The 26,269-nt window shown below is 42.2% G+C and overlaps 2 protein-coding genes across 2 annotated transcripts in view; one reads left to right on the forward strand and one right to left on the reverse strand.

The window, feature by feature from the left end:
- Nucleotides 1–17,840, forward strand: part of LOC135556752 (acyl-CoA Delta-6 desaturase-like) — a 29,869-nt gene extending 12,029 nt beyond the window's left edge. The window contains exons 5-14 of the mRNA XM_064990175.1: nt 1,245–1,442; nt 3,130–3,231; nt 5,948–6,073; nt 7,310–7,370; nt 7,498–7,574; nt 7,812–7,909; nt 10,087–10,183; nt 10,848–10,927; nt 15,842–15,967; nt 16,101–17,840. Of these exons, the coding sequence (XP_064846247.1) occupies nt 1,245–1,442; nt 3,130–3,231; nt 5,948–6,073; nt 7,310–7,370; nt 7,498–7,574; nt 7,812–7,909; nt 10,087–10,183; nt 10,848–10,927; nt 15,842–15,967; nt 16,101–16,152 (1,017 nt within the window). The 3' untranslated portion in view covers nt 16,153–17,840. The remainder of the gene's footprint in view (nt 1–1,244; nt 1,443–3,129; nt 3,232–5,947; nt 6,074–7,309; nt 7,371–7,497; nt 7,575–7,811; nt 7,910–10,086; nt 10,184–10,847; nt 10,928–15,841; nt 15,968–16,100) is intronic.
- A 2,496-nt stretch (nt 17,841–20,336) lies between these two features.
- The window catches only part of eps8l2 (EPS8 signaling adaptor L2), a 110,264-nt gene continuing 104,331 nt past the window's right edge, over nt 20,337–26,269 (reverse strand). Inside the window, exons 20-21 of the mRNA XM_064990327.1 lie at nt 24,337–24,461; nt 20,337–20,458 (exon numbers count right to left, since the gene is read on the reverse strand). Coding sequence (XP_064846399.1) covers nt 20,337–20,458; nt 24,337–24,461 — 247 coding nt within the window. The remainder of the gene's footprint in view (nt 20,459–24,336; nt 24,462–26,269) is intronic.

The raw sequence follows: 26,269 nt of genomic DNA on the forward strand, positions 1-26,269 counted from the left end.
TGCCCAGATGCCCCTATAACTATATCACATTATACCAGCCTGTCTATGTGCCCAGATATCCCAGATGCCCCTATAACTAGATCACATTATACCAGCCTGTCTATGTGCCCAGATGCCCCTATAACTAGATCACATTATACCAGCCTGTCTATGTGCCCAGATATCCCTATAACTAGATCACATTATACCAGCCTGTCTATATGCCCAGATATCCCAGATGCCCCTATAACTAGATCACATTATACCAGCCTGTCTATGTGCCCAGATGCCCCTATAACTATATCACATTATACCAGCCTGTCTATGTGCCCAGATATCCCAGATGCCCCTATAACTAGATCACATTATACCAGCCTGTCTATGTGCCCAGATGCCCCTATAACTAGATCACATTATACCAGCCTGTCTATGTGCCCAGATATCCCTATAACTAGATCACATTATACCAGCCTGTCTATGTGCCCAGATATCCCAGATGCCCCTATAACTAGATCACATTATACCAGCCTGTCTATGTGCCCCAATAACTAGATCACATTATACCAGCATGTCTATGTGCCCAGATATCCCGCTGCCTGCTGTCTGTTTACCTATTCAGGAGTCTTACATCTTATCCTGGTTCTCTTCAGCTCTATGTTACTTCTATTTCCTTACCCTTGTTCTTCCTCTTCTTCTTCCTCTTCTTCTCTACAGGTTTCACTTCTCAATTTACACTGTCCTTATCCCTCTCCTGTCCTCTCCACTCCCTCTCCTGTCCTTCTCCCTCTCCTGTCCTCTTCCTCTTCTCCACTCCCTCTCCTGTCCTCTTCCTCTCCTGTCCTCTTCCTCCTCTCTACTCCCTCTCCTCTTCCTCTTCTCCACTCCCTCTCCTGTCCTCTTCCTCTCCTGTCCTCTTCCTCCTCTTCACTCCCTCTCCTGTCCTTCTCCCTCTCCTGTCCTCTTCCTTCTCTCCACTCCCTCTCCTGTCCTCTTCCTTCTCTCCACTCCCTCTCCTGTCCTCTTCCTCCACTCCACTCCCTCTCCTGTCCTCTTCCTCCCCTCCACTCCCTCAATTCGCATCTCTCTACCATCATCCACCTTCCTCCAGGTTCATCTACTCTGCTCACTGTTGGTCTTTCTGTAATTCCAAGCATCCTATCACCTCGCCTCCTCAAATCAAGGACAGAGTAATTGAGAAAGACCCCTTACTTCATACATCTAAATTGATTGATTAATTGATTATTGATCACCTCTAATCCATACAGGCAGCACTGGTGCAGGACTTCCGGGCCTTGCGCCACCGTGTGGAGAGTGAGGGTCTCCTCCGTGCCCGCCCCCTCTTCTTCAGCCTCTACCTGGGCCACATCCTGCTACTAGAGGCCCTGGCTTTGGGCCTGCTCTGGGTCTGGGGGAGCAGCTGGAGCCTCACACTGCTCTGTTCCCTCATGCTGGCCACGTCTCAGGTACCATTACACTATTATTAGGGAGTACAAGAAGATAGTTGACAGGCAGATCCAAAGGTCAGGCAAAAGGATCTAAGGTTAGGGTTAAGATTAAGGTTAAGGTTATGGTTAGGTTTAGGTTTAGGATTAAGGTTATAATTAGAGGATTAGGTTAGGGTTAGGATTAAGGTTAGGTTTAGGATTAAGGTTAGAATTAGAGGATTAGGTTAGGGTTAGGATTAAGGTTAGAATTAGAGGATTAGGTTAGGGTTAGGATTAAGGTTAGAATTAGAGGATTAGGTTAGGGTTAGGATTAAGGTTAGAATTAGAGGATTAGTTTAGGGTTAGGATTAGGATTAAAGTTAGGTTTTAATTAAGGTTAGAATTAGAGGATTAGGTTAGGGTTAGGATTAAGGTTAGAATTAGAGGATTAGGTTAGGGTTAGGATTAATGTTAAGGTTAAGTTTCGGATTAAGGCTAGAATTAGAGGATTAGGTTAGGTTTAGGATTAAGGTTAGGCATAAGGTTCAAAGGTTAAGGTTAAGTGTCACGTTGTATAAAGGATTGGAGACAGGCGCAGGAATACATAATAGGGGGTTTTAATACTCCACCCAGAATATACAACATGCCATGAAAAGGCACAGGGACAAAGCCCAGAACAAACACATACACAAAAACACAGGGATGTAACCCGAACAAAAGAGCGAGGTGAAACCTCTAATAAATACACGGGACGAGACCCGGGATAACGAGTACACAACAATACACGGGACGAGACCCGGGATAACGAGTACACAACAATACACGGGACGAGACCCGGGATAACGAGTACACAACAATACACGGGACGAGACCCGGGATAACGAGTACACAACAATACACGGGACGAGACCCGGGATAACGAGTACACAACAATACACGGGACGAGACCCGTAATAACAAGTACACAACAATACACGGGACGAGACCCCTAATAACAAGTACACAACAATACACGGGGACGAGACCCCTAATAACGAGTACACAACATTACACGGGACGAGACCCTAATAACGAGTACACAACAATACACGGGACGAGACCCGTAATAACGAGTACACAACAATACACGGGATGAGACCCGTAATAACGAGTACACAACAAAACACGCTGCACGAAAGACGAAACAACAGAGCACAGGTAATCAACAAGGACAATGGGGAACAGAGGGCACATTTATACACACACTAATCAGGGGGAATGGGAATCAGGTGTGGGTAATGAGACAAGACAGTCCGGGGTTGGTGGTAATTATCCAGTTCAGTGACACCTCGAAGACCGGTGACGTAGACCTCCGGAGCTGGTGAACAGAATGAGCAGCAGTACCGGGGGAATCCGTGACATTAAAGGTTAGGGGATTAGGTTACGGGATGAGGTTAGGGGATTAGGTTAAGGTTAGGGTGTTAGGTTAGGTTAGGGTTAAGGTTAGGGTTAAGGTTAGAGGATTAGGTTAGGGTTAAGGTTAGTTGATTAGGTTAGGGTAAGGTAAGGGTTAGAGTTCAGGTTAGGGGATTAGATTAGGGTTAAAGTTAGAGGATTAGATTAAGGTTAGGGGATTAGGTTAAGGTTAGGGTTAAGGTTAGGGTTAGGGATAAGGTTAGGGGATGAGGTGAGGATTAAGGTTAAGGTCAGACACCATTCAAAATCTGCCTTTCTTTCTCCCTCTCAGGCCCAGGCTAGCTGGCTGCAGCATGACTTCGGCCACCTGTCAGTCTGCAAGAAATCCAGTTGGAATCACGTACTGCAAAAGTTTGTAATTGGACACCTAAAGGTAGGCTACTGGACAATGGCTGGACATTTGACAATACTGTTTCTTTAGGCTGATCTTCTGCTATTCTTTGGATAAATTAATCGGACACAGTTTAAACCTAGTCGTGGACTGAAAACCATTCTCAATGGATAATCTCCTTTGAAAGTACATTTACTCCAGGACTAAGTCTTTGTTCAGGAAACTGTCCCTTCCACTTTCCTACAGAACAAAGAACAGATATAGCCCTTGGTTCACTCCAGACCTGACTGCCCTTGACCAGCACCAAAACATCCTGTGGCGGACTGCAATAGCATCGAATAGTCCCCGCGAAGTTAGGGAAGTCAGGAACCAATACACACAGTCAGTCAGGAAAGCAAAGGCTAGCTTTTTCAAACAGAAATTTGCATCTTGTAGCTCTAACTCCAAAAAGTTTTGGGACACTGTAAAGTCCATGGAGAACAAGAGCACCTCCTCCCAGCTGCCCATTGCACCAAGGCTAGGCGACACGGTCACCACCGATAAATCCATGATAATCGAACATTTCAATAAGCATTTCTCTACAGCTGGCCATGCTTCCCTCCTGGCTACCCCAACCCCGGCCAACAGCTCCGCACCCCCCGCAGCTACTCGCCCAAGATTCCCCAGCTTCTCCTTCACCCAAATCCAGATTGCAGATGTTCTGAAAGAGCTGCAAAACCTGGACCCGTAAAAATCAGCTGGGCTAGACAATCTGGACCCTCTCTTTCTAAATGTATCCGCCACCATTGTTGCAACCCCTATTACCAATCTGTTCAACCTCTCTTTCATTTCGTCTGAGATTGGAAAGCTGCTGTGGTCATCCCCCTCTTCAAAGGGGGAGACACTCCAGACCCAAACTGTTACAGACCTATATCCATCCTGCCCTACCATTCTAAAGTATTTGAAAGCCAAGTTAATAAACCGATCACTGACCATTTCGAATCCCACGTACCTTCTCCACTATGCAATCCGGTTTCCGAGCTGGTCACAGGTGGACCTCAGCCACGCTCAAGGTCCTAAACGATATCATAACCGCCATCAATAAAAGACAGTACTGTGCAGCCGTCTTCATCTACCTTGACAAGGCTTTAGACTCTGTCAATCACCGTATTCTTATTGGCAGACTCAATAGCCTTGGTTTCTCAAATGGCTGCCTCGCCTGTTTCACCAAATACTTCGCAAATAGAGTTCAGTGTGTAAACTCGGAGGGCCTGTTGTCTGGACCTCTGGCAGTCTCTATGGGGGTACCACAGTGTTCAATTTTCGGGCCGACTCTTTTCTCTGTATATATCAACCATGTCGCTCTTGCTGCGGGTGATTCCCTGATCCACCTCTACGCAGACGATACCATTCTCTATAAATCTGGCCATTCTTTGGACACTGTGTTAACTAACCTCCAAACAAGCTTAAATGCCATACAACTTTCCTTCTGTGGCCTCCAACTACTCTTAAACGCTAGCAAAACCAAATGCATGCTTTTCAATCATTCGCTGCCCGCACCCGCCTGCCCAAATAGCATCACTACTCTGGACGGTTCTGACCTAGAATTCGTGGACAACTACAAATACCTAGGTGTCTGGCAAGACTGTAAATTCTCCTTCCAGACTCATATCAAGCATCTCCAATCCAAAATCAAATCTAGAATGGGCTTTCTATTTCGCAACAAAGCCTCCTTCACTCATACCGCCAAACTTTCCTTGGTAAAACTGACTATCCTACCGATCCTCGACTTCGCCAATGTCATCTACAAAATAGCTTCCAATACTCTACTCAGCAAATTGGATGCAGTCTATCACAGTGCCATCCGTGTTGTTACCAAAGCGCCTTATACCACCCACCACTGCGACCTGTATGCTCTAGTCGGCTGGTCCTCACTACATATTTGTCGCCAGACCCACTAGCTCCAGGTCATCTACAAGTCCATGCTAGGTAAAGCTCTGCCTTATCTCAGCTCACTGGTCACAATAACAACACCCACCCGTAGCACGCTCTCCAGCAGGTATATCTCACTGGTCATCCCCAAAGCCAACACCTCCTTTGGCCGCCTTTCCTTCCAGTTCTCTGCTGCCAGTGACTGGAACTAATTGCAAAAATCGCTGAAGCTGGAGACTTACATTTCCCTCACAAACTTTAAACATCAGCTATCTGAGCAGCTAACCGATCGCTGCAGCTGTACATAGTCCATCTGTAAATAGCCCACCCAATGTACCTCATCCCCATATTGTTTGTATTTACTTTGCTGCTCTTTTGCACATCAATAGCACTACTCACACACCAACATCTGCTCATCATCATCTGCTCATTTATCACTCCAGTGTTAATCTGCTAAATTGTAATTACTTTGCTACTTTGGCCTATATATTGCCATACCTCCTCATGCCATTTGCACACACAGTATATATATTCTTTTTTTTCTATTGTGTTATTGACTGTACGTTTGTTTATTCCATGTGTAACTCTGTGTTGTTGTTTCTGTCACACTGCTTTTCTTTATCTTGGCCAGGTCGCAGTTGTAAGTGAGAACTTGTTGATTACTTGCCTACCTGGTTAAATAAAGGTGAAATTAAAAATAAAAAAAACATTAAAAAAAGAGCAGTGTTATGTTTCAAAGTTCACTGCTATACATTAGCCTTATTTTGTGTAGTGTCCAACAGGTGTAAGTTACAGTAAGTGTAATTGTGTGTACCATTAATAAGTAACAGTGGCTGTGTGTTTCCAGGGTGCCTCTGCTAACTGGTGGAACCATCGTCACTTCCAGCACCACGCTAAGCCCAACGTGTTTAGTAAAGATCCTGATGTCAACTCACTGCATGTCTTCGTCCTGGGAGACAAACAGCCTGTAGAGGTAGTTATCACTATAATATATTTGTGATTCCTGCCCCAACTGGACTCACAACCTTAGTGCTTTATGACCCATCTGACTTCCTGTCATATTTGAATAATAATATAAATATCCATGTATAATTATTAATGTTGTATTTAAATATCCATGTAATAGTTCATTAGATTAATGTAATATTCATGAAATAACCAGTGGAGAAAAAAGTACCCAATTGTCATACGTGAATAAAAGTATAGAAAGTTACTTAAGTAAAAGTGAGTATTTGGTTTAAAATATACTTAAGTATGAAAAGTAAAAGTAAAAAAATAATTTCAAATTCCCTATATAAAGTAAACCAGATGGCACCATTTTCTTGTTTTGAAAATGTATGGATAGACAGGGGCACACACAGACATCATTTACAGTGAGTCAGCTAGATCAGAGGCAGTAGGGATGACCATGTGTTCTCATGACAAGTGTGTGAATTGGACCATTTTCCTCTCCTACTACGCATTCAAAATGTAACTTGTATTTTTGGGTGTCATGGAAAATGTTCAGATTAAGAAGTATATTCATTTCAACATTTCAAGTAAAAGTAGAAGTTGTCAAAAATATAAATAGTAAAGTAAAGTACAGATACCCCCGAAAAAAACTACTCTGAAAGTTAGATCCGTGTAAATATCCATGTAATAATAATAAGTTAGATGTAATAATATCCATGTAATATTCAAATATCCATGTAATAGTTAATTAAATTAATGTAATATTCATGAAATAACCATGTAATAATATACATGTAATATTCAAATATCCATGTAAGAGTTCATTAAATTAATGTAATATTCATGAAATAACCATGTAATAATATCCATGTAATATTCAAATATCCATGTAAGAGTTCATTAAATTAATTTAATATTCATGAAATAACCATGTAATAATATCCATGTAATATTCAAATATCCATGTAAGAGTTCATTAAATTAATTTAATATTCATGAAATAACCATGTAATAATATCCATGTAATATTCAAATATCCATGTAAGAGTTCATTAAATTAATGTAATATTCATGAAATAACCATGTAATAATATCCATGTAATATTCAAATATCCATGTAAGAGTTCATTAAATTAATTTAATATTCATGAAATAACCATGTAATAATATCCATGTAACGGTTTGTCTCAGTCGTGTTAAAACGGTATTCGTGTTTCTGTGTAAGGTCCATCTGACTCCTTGTCTCTGTCTATTGCAGTATGGTATAAAGAAGTTGAAGTACATGCCCTACCATCACCAACACCAGTACTTCTTCCTCAGTAAGTTGCTGAACACGTTTCATGGATTTCTGTATAGAATCACATCAACTTCCATTGAACACGTAAAAGCAAAAGACAGACAACTGATGTATGTATATAATACCAATAATTTCCCTCTGTGTTCCAGTTGGACCTCCACTACTTATTCCAGTGTATTTCCACATCCAGATATTGCGGACCATGTTTTTACGACAGGACTGGGTGGTGAGATTTCATACCAACTAAATGTAGATTTAATCCACTTCATTCCCATCTGGAACATAAGGGCTTCCATGAGAGAGTAATGATATGATGTTTAGGATCTTGAGCGTGGCTGAAGTGCACCACCAACACTGACAGTACCATCAGAACTTCCTAATCAACAGTGATAATTGTTGCTTTGCTAGGAACCCCAGATGTGATCATGTCTGTCCGTAATACCAATCTTTGTCTCCTGTGAAGGATCTGGCGTGGTCGATGAGTTTCTACCTTCGCATCTTCTGCTGTTACTATCCCTTCTTTGGTTTCTTTGGCTCAGTAGCATTGATCAGCTTCGTCAGGTAAAGTATGAACTGAGAGGGAGCTCAAAGATTAATTAATTAATTCATTCACTGTTTCGGTAACTCACTCACTCATTCGCTGATTCATTAAATTGTATTCAAATGATCTACAGCGGGGCTCTCCAACCCTGTTCCTAGAGAGCAACCGTCATGTACAGTGGCTTGCGAAAGTATTCACCCCCTTGGCATTTTTCATATTTTGTTGCCTAACAACCTGGAATTAAAATATAATTTTGGGGGGTTTGTATCATTTGATTTACACAACACCACTTTGAAGATGCAAAATATTTTATGTTGTGAAACAAACAAGAAATAAGACAAAAAAAAACAGAAAACTTGAGTGTGCATAACTATTCACCCCCCCAAATACCTTGTAGAGCTGCCTTTTGCAGCAATTACAGCTCCAAGTCTCTCGGGGTCTGTCTCTATAAGCTTGGCACATCTACTCACTGGGATTTTTGCCCATTCTTCAAGGCAAGACTGCTCCAGCTCCTTCAAGTTGGTTGGGTTCCGCTGGTGTACAGCAATCTTTCAGTCATACCACAGATTCTCAATTAGATTGAGGTCTGGGCTTTGACTAGGCCATTCCAAGACATGTAAATGTTTCCCCTTAAACCACCCGCGTGTTGCTTTAGCAGTATGCTTAGGGTCATTGTCCTGCTGGAAGGTGAACCTCCGTCCCGTCTAAAATCTCTGGAAGACTGAAACAGATTTCCCTCAAGACTTTCCCTGTATTTAGGGCCATCCATCATTCCTTCAATTCTGACCAGTTTCCAGTCCCTCCTAATAAAAAACATCCCCACAGCATGATGCTACCACCACCATGCTTCACTGTGTGGATGTTGTTCTCAGGGTGATGAGAGGTGTTGGGTTTGTGCCAGACATAGCATTTTTCTTGATGGCCAAAAGGCAAAATTTTAGTATTATCTGACCAGAGTACTTGCATATGGTTGGGGAGTCTCCCACATGCCTTTTGGCAAACACCAAATGTGTTTGCTTATTGTTTTATTTAAGCAATGGCTTTTTTCTGGCCACTCTTCTGTAAAGCCCAGCTATGTGGAGTGTACGGCTTAAAGTGGTCCTATGGACAGATACTCCAATCTCCTCTGTGGAGCTTTCAACTCCTTCAGGGTTATCTTTGGTCTCTTTGTTGCCTCTCTGATTAATGCCCTCCATGCCTGGTCTGTGAGTTTTAGTGGGCGGCCCTCTCTTGGCAGGTTTGTTGTGGTGACATATTCTTTCCATGTTTTAATAATGTATTTAATATTGCTCCGTGGGGTGTTTAAAGTTTGTGTTTTTATAACCCAACCCTGGTCTGTACTTCTCCACAACTTCCCTGACCTGTATGGAGAGCTCCTTGTTCTTCATGGTGCCCCTTGCTTGGTGGTGTTGCAGACTCTGGGGCCTTTCAGAACAGGTGTATATATACTGAGATCATGTGACAGTTAGATTGTACTCAGGTGGACTTTATTTAACTAATTATGTGACTTCTGAAGGTAACTGGCTGCACCAGATCTTATTGAGAGGCTTCATAGCCCCTAAGGGGGGAATACATACTGTATACATATGCACGTACCACTTTACTGTTTTGTATTTTTTTTAATTCTTTGAAACAAGTAATTTTTTACATTTCACTTCACCAATTTGGACCATTTCGTATATGTCCATTACATGAAATGCAAATAAAAATCTATTTAAATTACAGGTTGTAATGCAACAAAATAGGAAAAACGCCAAGGGGGATAAATACTTTTGTTCATGGATAGTTCCTTGAGAGATACCCTCCTGTACGTTTTAACTCCAACCCTGTTCCTGAAGAGATACTGTCCTGTTTTCACTCCAACCCTAAACTAGCACACCTGATTCTAATAGTTAAGGGTTGGAATTAAAACCTACAGGAGGGTATCTCTCCAGGAACAGGGTTGGAGTTAAAACTTACAGGAGGGTCTCTCCAGGAACAGGGTTGGAGTTAAACCTACAGGAGGGTATCTCCAGGAACAGGGTTGGAGTTAAACCTACAGGAGGGTCTCTCCAGGAACAGGGTTGGAGTTAAACCTACAGGAGGGTCTCTCCAGGAACAGGGTTCTTCAGTATTATAAAACAACACAATTCTGTGCTTCATGTAATAATGTAACGTAATATTGTGGCCGAATAATTATATTGGACTGTATATATAGGTTTTTGGAAAGCCACTGGTTTGTATGGGTGACCCAGATGAATCACCTTCCGATGGAGATAGATCACGAGAGACACCAGGACTGGCTCACCATGCAGGTAACATGTCATCATTACTAGACACCAGGACTGGCTCACCATGCAGGTAACATGTCATCATTACTAGACACCAGGACTGGCTCACCATGCAGGTAACATGTCATCATTACTAGACACCAGGACTGGCTCACCATGCAGGTAACATGTCATCATTACTAGACACCAGGACTGGCTCACCATGCAGGTAACATGTCATCATTACTAGACACCAGGACTGGCTCACCATGCAGGTAACATGTCATCATTACTAGACACCAGGACTGGCTCACCATGCAGGTAACATCTCATCATTACTAGACACCAGGACTGGCTCACCATGCAGGTAACATGTCATCATTACTAGACACCAGGACTGGCTCACCATGCAGATAACATGTCATCATTACTAGACACCAGGACTGGCTCACCATGCAGGTAACATGTCATCATTACTAGACACCAGGACTGGCTCACCATGCAGGTAACATGTCATCATTACTAGACACCAGGACTGGCTCACCATGCAGGTAACATGTCATCGTTACTAGACAACTGATCTAGGATCTGGTCCCTCCTGTCCATACATTACAGTCCTGAGTACAGGCCCAGGAGTGTTTTCTGGGGCTGTGCCTTCTATAGTTCTCCAGCAGAGGGTGCTGTAACGTGTCTCTTTCTCTGGTCTTAGTTGAGTGCTACTTGCAACATTGAACAGTCAACCTTCAACGACTGGTTCAGTGGACACCTCAACTTTCAGATTGAACACCAGTAAGTGAAACAAATATCTCACCTTACTCTTGTCTGTCAAACAGTATATACTGTATTGTCGTGTCTTTGGCATCATTAAACTGAAGACTGTTAGTTTATCAAATCAATTCTCTGTACTTATTATCACGTGATTAACTAATCAGGTAAATGTAATTAACTAGGAAGTCGGGGCACCAAGGAAAATATTCAGATTTCAAAGTTATAATTTTCTTAATATAAATTATATGGTAATTTATTAGGTCACTGACATACTAAAGTTATAGTTTAAGTTCATACACTGCTCAAAAAAATAAAGGGAACACTTAAACAACCCAATGTAACTCCAAGTCAATCACACTTCTGTGAAATCAAACTGTCCACCTAGGAAGCAACACTGATTGACAATAAATTTCACATGCTGTTGTGCAAATGGAATAGACAACAGGTGGAAATTATAGGCAATTAGCAAGACACCCCCAATAAAGGAGTGGTTCTGCAGGTGGTGACCACAGACCACTTCTAAGTTCCTATGCTTCCTGGCTGATGTTTTGGTCACTTTTGAATGCTGGCGGTGCTTTCACTCTAGTGGTAGCATGAGACGGAGTCTACAACCCACACAAGTGGCTCAGGTAGCGCAGCTCATCCAGGATGGCACATCAATGCGAGCTGTGGCAAGAAGGTTTCCTGTGTCTGTCAGCGTAGTGTCCAGAGCATGGAGGCGCTACCAGGAGACTGGCCAGTAGATCGGGAGACGTGGAGGAGTCCGTAGGAGGGCAACAACCCAGCAGCAGGACCAATACCTCCGCCTTTGTGCAAGGAGGAGCAGGAGGAGCACTGCCAGAGCCCTGCAAAATTACCTCCAGCAGGCCACACATGTGCATGTGTCTGCTCAAATGGTCAGAAACAGACTCCATGAGGGTGGTATGAGGGCCCAATGTCCACAGGTGGGGGTTGTGCTTACAGCCCAACACCGTGCAGGACATTTGGCATTTGCCAGAGAACACCAAGATTGGCAAATTCGCCACTGGCGCCCTGTGCTCTTCACAGATGAAAGTAGGTTCACCCTGAGCACATGTGACAGACGTGACAGAGTCTGGAGACGCCGTGGAGAACGTTCTGCTGCCTGCAACATCCTCCAGCATGACCGGTTTGGCGGTGGGTCAGTCATGGTGTGGGGTGGCATTTCTTTGGGGGGGCGCACAGCCCTCCATGTACTCGCCAGAGGTAGCCTGACTGCCATTAGGTAACAAGATGAGATCCTCAGACCCCTTGTGAGACCATATGCTGGTGTGGTTGGCCCTGGGTTCTTCCTAATGCAAGACAATGCTAGACCTCATGTGGCTGGAGTGTGTCAGCAGGTCCTGCAAGAGGAAGGCATTGATGCTATGGACTGGCCCGCCTGATCCCCAGACCTGAATCCAATTGAGCACATCTGGGACATCATGTCTCTCTCCAATTCAAGGGGCTTTATTGCCAAAGCAAGTAAGGTAGATAATATATAAAGTGAAATAAACAATAAAAATTAACAGTAGACATCACACATACAGAAGTTTCAAAACAATAAAGACATTACAAATGTCATATTATATATATATATACATTGTTTTTACAATGTACAAATGGTAAAGGACACAAGATAAAATAAATAAGCATAGATATGGGTTGTATTTACAATGGTGCGTGTTCTTCACTGGTTGCCCTTTTCTCGTGGCAACAGGTCACAAATCTTGCTCCTCTGATGGCACACTGTGGTATTTCACCCAGTAGATATGGGAGTTTTTCAAAATTGGATTTGTTTTCGAATTCTTTGTGGATCTGTGTAATCTGAGGGAAATATGTCTCTCTAATATGGTCATACATTGGGCAGGAGGTTAGGAAGTGCAGCTCAGTTTCCACCTCATTTTGTGGGCAGTGAGCACATAGCCTGTCTTCTCTTGAGAGCCATGTCTGCATACGGCGGCCTTTCTCAATAGCAAGGCTATGCTCGCTGAGTCTGTACATAGTCAAAGCTTTCCTTAATTTTGGGTCAGTCACAGTGGTCAGGTATTCTGCCGCTGTGTACTCTCTGTGTAGGGCCAAATAGCATTCTAGTTTGCTCTGTTTTTTTGTTAATTCTTTCCAATGTGTCAAGTAATTATCTTTTTGTTTTCTCATGATTTGGTTGGGTCTAATTGGGCTGCTGTCATGGGGCTCTGTAGGGTGTGTTTGTGAACAGAGCCCCAGGACCAGCTTGCTTAGGGGACTCTTCTCCAGGTTCATCTCTCTGTAGGTGATGGCTTTGTTGTGGAAGGTTTGGGAATCGCTTCCTTTTAGGTGGTTATAGAATTTAACAGCTCTTTTCTGGATTTTGATAATTAGTGGGTATCGGCCTAATTCTGCTCTGCATGCATTATTTGGTGTTCTACGTTGTACACGGAGGATATTTTTGCAGAATTCTGCGTGTAGAGTCTCAATATGGTGTTTGTCCCATTTTGTGATGTCTTGGCTGGTGAGCGTACCCCAGACCTCACAACCATAAAGGGCAATGGGCTCTATGACTGATTCAAGTATTTTTAGCCAAATCCTAATTGGTGTGTTGAAATGTATGTTCCTTTTGATGGCATAGAATGCCCTTCTTGCCTTGTCTCTCAGATCGTTCACAGCTTTGTGGAAGTTACCTGTGGCGCTGATGTTTAGGCCAAGGTATGTATAGTTTTTTGTGTGCTGGAATGGAATTTGTATTTGTGGTCCTGGTGACTGGACCTTTTTTGGAACACCATTATTTTGGTCTTACTGAGATTTACTGTCAGGGCCCAGGTCTGACAGAATCTGTGCATAAGACCTAGGTGCTGCTGTAGGCCCTCCTTGGTTGGTGACAGAAGCACCAGATCATTATCAAACAGCAGACATTTGACTTCTGATTCTAGTAGGGTGAGGCCGGGTGCTGCAGACTTTTCTAGTGCCCGCGCCAGTTCGTTGATATATATGTTGAAGAGGGTGGGGCTTAAGCTGCATCCCTGTCTAACCCCACGACCCTGTGTGAAGAAATGTGTGTGTTTTTTGCCAATTTTAACCGTACACTTGTTGTTTGTGTACATGGATTTTATGATGTCGTATGTTTTACCCCCAACACCACTTTCCATCAGTTTGTATAGCAGACCCTCATGCCAAATTGAGTCGAAGGCTTTTTTGAAATCAACAAAGCATGAGAAGACTTTGCCTTTGTTTTGGTTTGTTTGGTTGTCAATTAGGGTGTGCAGGGTGAATACATGGTCTGTTGTACGGTAATTTGGTAAAAAGCCAATTTGACATTTGCTCAGTACATTGTTTTCATTGAGGAAGTGTACGAGTCTGCTGTTAATGATAATGCAGAGGATTTTCCCAAGGTTACTGTTGACGCATATTCCACGGTAGTTTTTGGGGTCAAATTTGTCTCCATTTTTGTGGATTGGGGTGATCAGTCCTTGATTCCAAATATTGGGGAAGATGCCAGAGCTAAGGATGATGTTAAAGAGTTTTAGTATAGCCAATTGGAATTTGTTGTCTGTATATTTGATCATTTCATTGAGGATACCATCAACACCACAGGCCTTTTTGGGTTGGTGGGTTTTTATTTTGTCCTGTAACTCATTCAATGTAATTGGAGAATCCAGTGGGTTCTGGTAGTCTTTAATAGTTGATTCTAAGATCTGTATTTGATCATGTATATGTTTTTACTCTTTATTCTTTGTTATAGAGCCAAAAAGATTGGAGAAGTGGTTTACCCATACATCTCCATTTTGGATAGATAATTCTTCGTGTTGTTGTTTGTTTAGTGTTTTCCAATTTTCCCAGAAGTGGTTAGAGTCTATGGATTCTTCAATTACATTGAGCTGATTTCTGACATGCTGTTCCTTCTTTTTCCGTAGTGTATTTCTGTATTGTTTTAGTGATTCACCATAGTGAAGGCGTAGACTCAGTTTTTCGGGGTCTCTATGTTTTTGGTTGGACAGGTTTCTCAATTTCTTTCTTAGATTTTTGCATTCTTCATCAAACCATTTGTCATTGTTGTTAATTTTCTTCGGTTTTCTATTTGAGATTTTTAGATTTGATAGGGAAGCTGAGAGGTCAAATATACTGTTAAGATTTTCTACTGCCAAGTTTACACCTTCACTATTACAGTGGAACGTTTTACCCAGGAAATTGTCTAAAAGGGATTGAATTTGTTGTTGCCTAATTGTTTTTTGGTAGGTTTCCAAACTGCATTCCTTCCTTCTATAGCATTTCTTAATGTTACTCAGTTCCTTTGGCTTAGATGCCTCATGATTGAGTATTGCTCTGTTTAAGTAGACTGTGATTGTTGCACTACAGACTGTCCAGGACTTGGCGGATGCTTTAGTCCAGGTCTGGGAGGAGATCCCTCAGGAGACCATCCGCCACCTCATCAGGAGCATGCCCAGGCGTTGTAGGGAGGTCATACAGGCACGTGGAGGCCACTCACACTACTGAGCCTCATTTTGACTTGTTTTAAGGACATTACATCAAAGTTGGATCAGCCTGTAGTGTGGTTTTCCACTTTAATTTTGAGTGTGACTCCAAATCCAGCCCTCTATGGGTTGATACATTTGGTTTCAATTGATAATTTTTGTGTGATTTTGTTGTCAGCACATTCAACTATGTAAAGAAAAAAGTATTTAATAAGAATATTTCATTCATTCAGATCTAGGATGTGTTATTTTAGTGTTCCCTTTATTTTTTGAGCAGTGTAGTTTAAGTATTCAGCTTCATTTGATCTTAAATATAACTTGTTGTTTGTACTAAATACTCTACCTCGTAATAGTGTTTAGATACAATATCTATACAACTCTACTCAGAAACTGAGGTCTCTCTGAAAAACTCTGATTGTGTCTGATCTCTCTTTCCCCCCCCCCCATCTCTCTCTGCCTCTTCTCTAATCTCTCTTTCTCTGTCTCCCAGTCTGTTTCCTACCATGCCCCGTCATAACTACCACCTGGTAGCTCCTCTGGTTCGTGCTTTGTGTGAGAAACATGGACTTCCCTACCAGGTCAAGACTTTGCAGAAAGGCATCATTGATGTTGTCAGGTAAAGTGTTTTAATAAATACTTGTATAGTGCTATTCCTCTGGGAATAGATTGTACATCATAAGGTGATACCTGCTGCTCTCAGTCTCCTATGTGATTTACCTGGTTCGTTATCCACCTCTGTTCTTCTCCAGGTCACTGAAGAAGTCAGGGGATCTGTGGCTGGATGCGTATCTCCATAAATAAATCCCTTCCTGACTCTGGACGGGATTTAATCCATCGCAGATTAACGACCTGCGAACAGAGAGGACATTTCCTGGATGTTTTTGATGATAATGATCGCTGCCAACATCGTGGATGTTAGCTCAAGCGTAAATCACCTTTTTAAAAAGTCAATCACAGTGCACAGGTCTGCATGTCAAACTTGATGTCTGGTGTGAAACCTACCTCCCCCCCCCGCCATCTTAATACTGCCTACCAAACAGAGTACTCTAATGTACAGGTACTATATAGTATACTACATATAATACTACATAGTAGAGTAATAGTGTAATAAAATATTGTGTTATTTCATGATGATGTTGTGATGTCGCTGTTTTAAACTTGTTTGGACCCCAGGAAGAGTAGCTGTAAATGGGGATCTTAATTAATACAAATATTCTTATATTCTTATATCTGAGTGGCCTGTCTGTGTGGTGGTGATATCACTGTGTGGTTTACATTGCTGTGCGGTATTTTCTATCATAGTATAGTGTTAACCGAGATTTCAAACATGTCTTATACACTGTAAAGATTTGCATTGTCCTTTTTTTCTTAATATCTTTTTTTTTTAGTATTATTTGAGTACAAGACTATCATGCCAGTCAACAACAGGACACTCACTGTGCTGTGAATGTGAGATGCCTTCACCGAGTTCAGGGTCGTGTTCAGTTGAGAGAAAACGTTTTGAAACAAGGAGGTATAACCTGAAATTGTCCAATAGGAATATAGAATTTTCTGTTGTCCATTGCAAAACGTTTTGCTGTAATATGCCCTATCCTAGACTATGTGGCTGAGCTATTGCTCTGTAAAGTGTGGTTGTTAGATTACATCTGTACACTAAGGGGAGCTCTATGGAGATCGGTTGCTGCGGTTACAACATTTTGGCAGTAATATACCCCCCCCCCCCCACCCATTGTGCCCACTCTGTCTGGACCTGTTTATGGAAGCACAAGCTAATGGAGACGCTAATAGAGAAGCTAATGGAGAAGCTAACGGAGAAGCTAACAGAGAGGCTAATAGAGAAGCTAATGGAGAAGCTAACGGAGAAGCTAACAGAGAAGCTAATAGAGAAGCTAATAGAGAAGCTAATGGAGAAGCTAACGGAGAAGCTAACAGAGAAGCTAATAGAGAAGCTAATGGAGAAGCTAACGGAGAAGCTAATGGAGAAGCTAACGGAGAAGCTAACAGAGAAGCTCATAGAGAAGCTAATGGAGAAGGTAATGGAGAAGCTAATAGATGGAGAAGCTAATGGACAAGCTAATAGATGGAGAAGCTAATGGATTTCTCTTCTGTAAGATCAGACCAGGATAAAACAGTTTTGTCTGTTTCCGTAGACAAAAAGAAACAGGTTAATAGTGAATGATAATCTACTTTCGTATTGTTCTTTGGCTACGTCTTATATTTATTACAACGATAAAACATTGTAGTGATCGTACAGTTACTGTGGTGGCAGAGGTGAGACGTTGGATCTTCTCAAGGCTTAATGCTCTGTTCTGTGTTGGGACCGTTGCTTTGTATAAAATAACTGTGGTGTAAACAATTTGATTGTTTGATCACCTCCCATTATATAAGGGACATATAGCCATTTACTCTTGGAGCTCCTTCCCTGACTGTGACCAGAGCGGGACCCGACCTTGCAGCTGCTCATGTGTATTAAAGATGAACTATTATACAAGTCAATTAGTGTCTGCCTGATCTTTTCTATAAACATTTCCCACAACAGTACCATAGAACAAATTGAACATGGAAGAAGGCCTCTACCGACTACGTTTTCATTTTTTTATTAAGACTTTCCCAATTCTATAGCACAAATTAGCTGTATTTACACAACTACATCCAATCATATCCTTTAAAAAAAAGACACTGGGTTAAACATTTAAAATAAAAAAAAACACAAGTTATCTACTCTCCGCTACTTCAGATTACTCTGGGTGTGTGATAACTCGTACAGTTAACCCGTACAGCACTGTCCACAAAGATCAGTTTGAATTTCGACCTTGGGTTTATTATTGGAGGAAAAAACATGAACAAAGAAACAGAAATATGATTGGATTAATATTGTACATGTAAAACATACTTCATATAGACCGTGAATATGTAGCTGAATTACAGATATTGCATTTAGTAATATAGAATATGTAAACTGAATTAGAGTATCACATTTAGTAATATAGAATATGCAAACTGAATTAGAGTATCACATTTAGTAATATAGAATATGTAAACTGAATTAGAGTATCACATTTAGTAATATAGAATATGCAAACTGAATTAGAGTATCACATTTAGTAATATAGAATATGTAAGCTGAATTAGAGTATCACATTTAGTAATATAGAATATGTAAGCTGAATTAGAGTATCACATTTAGTAATATAGAATATGTAAACTGAATTAGAGTAGCACATTTAATAATATAGAATATGTAAGCTGAATTAGAGTATCACATTTAATAATATAGAATATGTAAGCTGAATTACAGATATTGCATTTAGTAATATAGAATATGTAAACTGAATTAGAGTATCACATTTAGTAATATAGAATATGTAAACTGAATTACAGAAGTGTATTTAGTTGAACAGCTGCAATTGTGTGTGACTGGATATGAGAATAAAATTCAGAATACTCAAATCGTACTGCACTACTTATTATAAGGTATACCATTGTACTACTACTGTAGGTTGGAATCATCCGTTATGTGAACATTAACATCCAATTTGACAATATACATTGAGGACCTTTATGGATTTGATTTTACAAAACAAAACAAAAAAACAAAACAAAAATTCTTCAATAAATTCCTGGAGATAAACATGGGAGACATAAAAGCAATAAAACACATACTCACTGAAAATGGATATGGTCCCTCATCACGATACATAAAACACATACTCACTGAAAATGGATATGGTCCCTCATCACGATACATAAAACACATACTCACTCAAAATGGATATGGTCCCTCATCACGATACATAAAACACATACTCACTCAAAATGGATATGGTCCCTCATCACGATACAAAGTTAAGAGACAGTGGCCAGGTTTTTCATCCAATTAGCGACATATTTTCATGCAAATATTCTAACATTTGCCATAAAACAATATTTTTAATTTTTTTTCAACACCAGAGATGTGTTTCCATCAAACTTAATTTTTGCAGATAAAAGACTGTGGCGTTAGTGCACATAAAACATACTTTTTCTGTTAAATTCCCAATAGAAGTTAATTGGGTTTCCATCGCGTTTTCCACTTTTGATGGTTTTATCACGAACAGAAGAGATGTGTTATATATAGCGAATGTGTCCACTCTGGTCTCTAGCCAACAGCTCGCAAATGCAGTGCGAGTAGGATACCTATATTATGAGATGATTTATGGATAAAAGCGATATTATTTTTTTCATTTTGTCAAACGGCAGCCAAGTATCTATCAACATGTCACTGGAATTAAGACCCTCGATATGGATTGAAAAGGCGCATCAAGCTCATCACCACCCGGTGAAGTTCATCATAATTGATTTCATCTGTAGCCTAATAAACTGCGTGGTTTCCCGAGTCGTAGTGGGGAGGACAACACAACATATCATCGCCGGACTCCAAGTTGACGTCAAGACGATGGTTATTATATCAATATTTAAGTATAAAGGCATTTCCACCACCATTTCTTGCATAATTAATTTTACCGACACAAAAAAGATCCCGCCATGTCGAACGAACAAATTGTCTGTCGGCATTTCTACAAATGTACCAGTATTTAATGTTTCCATAAGCCCAGTCTTAACTTCTTTCATGTGTCAGGCAATTCATCCGCATGAAATGTTTGGATGGAAACGTGGCTCGTGTCAGACAGAGAAGCAGTCATAATTACCAGAGATCATCATTGAAGTAAACGTACACATTCACAAAACAATAAAAAATAAATATACAATAAAATAAAAAGAATGTATATAACAACATTTATAGTACATGCCAATATTAAATGTCAATTGTCTGACAAAAAAAACAAACAGTTGGTTCGTTAAAGTAGGCGCTTTGGGAGGGGAAGGCTTTTGGTTGGTTAGTACTGGATAGGGTTGTTATGGTAACCAGCCATGCTAGGCTGTGATTGGTTGACAGTCAGCCAGGCTGGCCTGTGATTGGTTGAAAGTCAGTGAGCATGTCCAAATCAGTCCTTGCCGGCATCGATCTTCTCTTGTCGTCGTCTCATGATCTCTTGGAGCTCTGAATCCCCACTGCTCTTCTGGAAAACAGTAACACAGGCTTTAGTTTCACATGTCACAACAAACACTGAACAAAAAGAGAAACACAACATGCAACATTTTTAAAGATTTTACTGAGTTACAGCTCATATAAGGAAATCAGTCAATTGGGATGAATTAATTAGGCCCCAATCTATGGAATTAACTTGACTGGGAATACAGACATGCATCTGTTGATAACAGATATATATATATTTTTTAAAGGTAGGGGCGTGAATCAGAAAACCAGTCTGTATCTGGTGTGACCACCATTTGCCTCAAGCAGCGCGACACATCTCCTTCGCAAAGAGTTGATCAGGTTGTTGATTGCGGCCTGTGGAATGTTGTCCCACTCCTCTTCAACGGCTGTGCGAAGTTGCTGGATATTGGCGGGAACTGGAACACACTGTCGTACACGTCAATCCAGAGCATCCCAAACATGCTCAACATCGTCAGACAACATCGTGTCTGGTGAGTATGCAGGCCATGGAAGAACTAGGACATTTTCAGCTTCCAGGAATTGTGTCCAGATCCTTGTGACATGGGACCATGTATTATCATGCTGAAACATGAGGTGATGGTGGTGGATGAATGGTACGACAATGGGCCTCAGGATCTCGTCACGGTATCTCTATGCATTCAAATTGCAATCGATAAAATGCAATTGTGTTTATTGTCCGTACCAAATGCCTGCCCATACCATAACCCCACCATGGGGCGCTCTGTTCACAACGTTGACATCAGCAAACCGCTCGTCTACACAATGCCATACACGCTGTCTGCCATCTGTCTGGTACAGTTGAAACTGGGATTCATCCATGAAGAGCGCACTTCTCCAGCGTGCCAGTGGCCATCGAAGGTGAGCATTTATCCACTGAAGTCGGTTACAACGCCGAACTGCAGTCAGGTCAAGAACCCGGTGAGGACGACGAGCACACAGATGAGCTTCCCTGAGACAGTTTCTGTCCAGTTTGTGCGGAAATTCTTCAGTTGTGCAAACACACAGTTTAATCAGCTGTCTGGGTGGCTGGTCTCAGACGATCCCACAGGTAGAGAAGCCGGATGTGGAGGTCCTGGGCTGGTGGGGTTTCACATGACCTGCGGTTGTGAGGCCGGTTGGACGTACTGCGAAATTCTCTACAACGACATTGGAGGTGGCTTATGGTAGAGAAATGAACATTACATTCTCTGGTAACAGCTCCGGTGGACATTCCTGCAGTCAGCATGCCAATTGTATGCTCCCTTAAAACTTGAGACATCTGTGGCATTGTGTTGTGTGACAAAACTGCACATTTTAGATTGGCCTTGTATTGCCCCCCGGCACAAGGTGAACCTGTGTAATGATCATGCTGTTTAATCAGGTTCTTGATATGCCACACCTGTCAGGTGGATGGGATTATCTTGGCAAAGGAGAAATGCTTACTAACAGGGATGTAAACATATCTGTGCACACCATTTAAGACAAATAACCTTCTTGTGAAAAATTAAAAATGTCTGGGATCCTATTTCAGCTCATGAAACATGGGACCAACACTTTGCATTTATATTTTTGTTCAGTGTGTATTTGTATCAGTACAGTTACTTTATCTATCCACTTAACTATAAAAAAACAAATGTGGGTCTCAAGCCTTACAACAGCCACACAAGGAGTGTGTGTGTGTGTGTGTGTGTATCAGTGTGTGTTTGTGTATCAGTGTGTACCATTGTGTGTGTGTGTGTGTGTGTGTGTGTGTGTGTGTGTGTGTGTGTGTGTGTGTGTGTGTGTGTGTGCGTGTGTGTATGCATGTGTGTATGCATATATACACTACCGTTCAAAAGTTTGGAGTCACTTAGAAATCAGTTGCAAAATGAATAGGATATCTAGTCAAGACATTGACAAGGTTATAAATAATTATTTTTAATTGAAATAATAATTGTGTCCTTCAAACTTTGCTTTCATCAAAGAATCCTCCATTTGCAGCAATTGCAGCCTTGCAGACCTTTGGCATTCTAGTTGTCAATTGGTTGAGGTAATCTGAAGAGATTTCACCCCATTCTTCCTGAAGCACCTCCCACAAGTTGGATTGGCTTGATGGGCACTTCTTACGTACCATACGGTCAAGCTGCTCCCACAACAGCTCAATAGGGTTGAGATCTGGTAACTGTGCTGGCCACTCCATTATAGACAGAACACCAGCTGACTACGTCTTCCCTAAATAGTTATTGCATAGTTTGGAGCTGTGCTTTGAGTCATTGTCCTGTTCTAGGAAATTGGCGCCAATTAAGCGCCATCCACAGGGTATGGCATGGCGTTGCAAAATGGAGTGATAGCCTTCCTTCAAATCCCTTTTACCCTGTACAAATCTACCACTTTACCACCAAAGCACCCCCAGACCATCACATTGCCTCCACCAGGCTTGTCAGATGGAGTCAAAAGCTCTCCTCCAACATCTTCTCATCTTTTCAGCGTCTCACAAATGTTCTTCTTTGTGATCTGAACACCTCAAACTTAGATTTGTCTGTCCATAATACTTTTTTTCCAATCTTCCTCTGTCCAGTGTCCTGTGTTTCTTTTGCCCATCTAATCTTTTAATTTTATTGGCTAGTCTGAGATATGGCTTTTTCTTTGCAACTCTGCCTTGAAGGTCAGCATCCCGGAGTCAACTCGTCACTGTTGCCGTTGAGACTGGTGTTCTGTGGGTACTATATAATAAAGCTGCCAGTTGAGGACTTGTGAGGCGTCTGTTTCTCAAACTAGACACTCTAATGTACTTGTCCTCTTGCTCAGTTGTGCACCGGGGCCTCCCACTCCTCTTTCTATTCTGGTTAGGGCCAGTTTGCGCTGTTCTGCGAAGGGAGTAGTACACAGCGTTGTACGAGATCTTCAGTTTCTTGGCAATTTCTCTCATGGAATAGCCTTCATTTCTCAGAACAAGAATAGACTGACAAGTTTCAGAAGAAAGTTATTTGTTTCTAGCCATTTTGAGCCTGTAATCAAACCCACAAATTCTGATGCTCCAGATACTCAACTAGTCTAAAGGAGGCCAGTTTTATTGCTTCTTTAATCAGAACAGTTTTCAGCTGTGCTAACATAATTGCAAAAGGGTTTTCTAATGATCAATTAGCCTTTTAAAATGATACACTTGGATTAGCTAACACAGCATGCCATTGGACCACAGGAGTGATGGTTTCTGGTAATGGGCATCTTTAGCCTATGTAGATATTCCATTAAAAATCAGCCGTTTTCAGCTACAATAGTCATTTACAACATTAACAATGTCTACACTGTATTTCTGATCCATTTGATGTTATTTTAATGAACAAAAAAATTTGCTTTTCTTTCAAAGACAAGGACATTTCTAAGTTACCCCAAACTTTTGAACGGTAGTGTATATGTGAGTGTGTGTGTGTGTGTGTGTGTGTGTGTGTGTGTGTGTGTGTGTGTGTGTGTGTGTGTGTGTGTGTGTGTGTGTGTGTGTATATATGAGGGCGTGTGTGTATATGTGTGTATGTGAGTGCGTGTGTATATTTGCGTGCGTGTGTGTGAGCGTGTGTTTGTGTGTGTGTATATGTGAGTGTGTGTGTGTGTGTATATGTGTGTATGTGAAACAGACGTGTGCTGGGCTTTGCGGCTCCCTCGCGTGTGTTCAGTGAGCGCCCGTGTGTGTGACAATCCACCGTCCTGTATATGTGAGTGTGTCCTGTGTGTGACTACATTATAATGCTGTGTGCAGCGTATGTGAGTGTGTGTGTGACACACTGTCCTGTGTGTTATGTGCCCTATGTGAGTGTGTGTGTATATGTGCCCTGTGCCCAGTGTGTGTGTGTGTATATTACCCACAATGCCCTATACCCAGTGTGTGTGTGTGAATATGTGTGTATATGAAACAGACCTCCACTGTCTGGGCTTTCTGCCCTATACCCAGTGGTCTGGCTGACTACACCCACAATGCCCTCCCAGACACTCCACCGTCTCCACACACAATGCCCTTCCCAGTTCCTCCTTGTTCAGAGAATGCCCTAAGAGCTGTAGGGAACGCCCATCCCAGAATCCCCCCAGACAATCCACCGTCCTGTAGGGAACAGACTACATTACCCACAATGCCCTATACCCAGACACTCCACTGTCCTGTAGGGAACAGACTACATTACCCACAATGCCCTATACCCAGACACTCCACTGTCCTGTAGGGAACAGACTACATTACCCACAATGCCCTATACCCAGACACTCCACTGTCCTGTAGGGAACAGACTACATTACCCACAATGCCCTATACCCAGACACTCCACTGTCCTGTAGGGAACAGACTACATTACCCACAATGCCCTATACCCAGACACTCCACTGTCCTGTAGGGAACAGACTACATTACCCACAATGCCCTATACCCAGACACTCCACTGTCCTGTAGGGAACAGACTACATTACCCACAATGCCCTATACCCAGACACTCCACTGTCCTGTAGGGAACAGACTACATTACCCACAATGCCCTATACCCAGACACTCCACTGTCCTGTAGGGAACAGACTACATTACCCACAATGCCCTATACCCAGACACTCCACTGTCCTGTAGGGAACAGAGACTACATTACCCATAGGGTCCTGCCCTATACCCAGACACTCCACTGTCCTGTAGAGCATACATTACGCTACCCAGACGCCAAGCGTCGTGGGTTACCCAGACACTCCACCGTCCTGTAGGGAACAGACTACATTACCCATAATGCCCTATACCCAGACACTCCACCGTAGTGACCCATTACCCACAATGCCCTATACCCAGTCGCTTTGGACAAACATTACGTCTGCTAAATGGGAACAGACTACATTACCCACAATGCTCTATAGCCAGACACTCCACTGTCCTGTAGTGAACATACTACATTACCCACAATGCCCTATACCCAGACACTCCACTGTCCTGTAGGGAACAGACTACATTACCCACAATGCCCTATACCCAGACACTCCACTGTCCTGTAGGGAACAGACTACATTACCCACAATGCCCTATACCCAGACACTCCACTGTCCTGTAGGGAACAGACTACATTACCCACAATGCCCTATACCCAGACACTCCACTGTCCTGTAGGGAACAGACTACATTACCCACAATGCCCTATACCCAGACACTCCACTGTCCTGTAGGGAACAGACTACATTACCCACAATGCCCTATACCCAGACACTCCACTGTCCTGTAGGGAACAGACTACATTACCCACAATGCCCTATACCCAGACACTCCACTGTCCTGTAGGGAACAGACTACATTACCCACAATGCCCTATACCCAGACACTCCACTGTCCTGTAGGGAACAGACTACATTACCCACAATGCCCTATACCCAGACACTCCACTGTCCTGTAGGGAACAGACTACATTACCCACAATGCCCTATACCCAGACACTCCACGGTCCTGTAGGGAACAGACTACATTACCCACAATGCCCTATACCCAGACACTCCACTGTCCTGTAGGGAACAGACTACATTACCCACAATGCCCTATACCCAGACACTCCACTGTCCTGTAGGGAACAGACTACATTACCCACAATGCCCTATACCCAGACACTCCACTGTCCTGTAGGGAACAGACTACATTACCCACAATGCCCTATACCCAGACACTCCACTGTCCTGTAGGGAACAGACTACATTACCCACAATGCTCTATACCCAGACACTGCACTGTCCTGTAGGGAACAGAGACTACCTTACCCATAATGCTCTACAGCCAGACACGGCACTGTCCTGTAGGGAACAGAGACTACATTACCCACAATGCCCTATACCCAGACACTCCACTGTCCTGTAGGGAACAGACTACATTACCCACAATGCTCTATACCCAGACACTGC

The sequence above is a fragment of the Oncorhynchus masou genome, chromosome 15 (genome assembly GCF_036934945.1).
Source record: "Oncorhynchus masou masou isolate Uvic2021 chromosome 15, UVic_Omas_1.1, whole genome shotgun sequence".
NCBI lineage: Eukaryota > Metazoa > Chordata > Actinopteri > Salmoniformes > Salmonidae > Oncorhynchus > Oncorhynchus masou.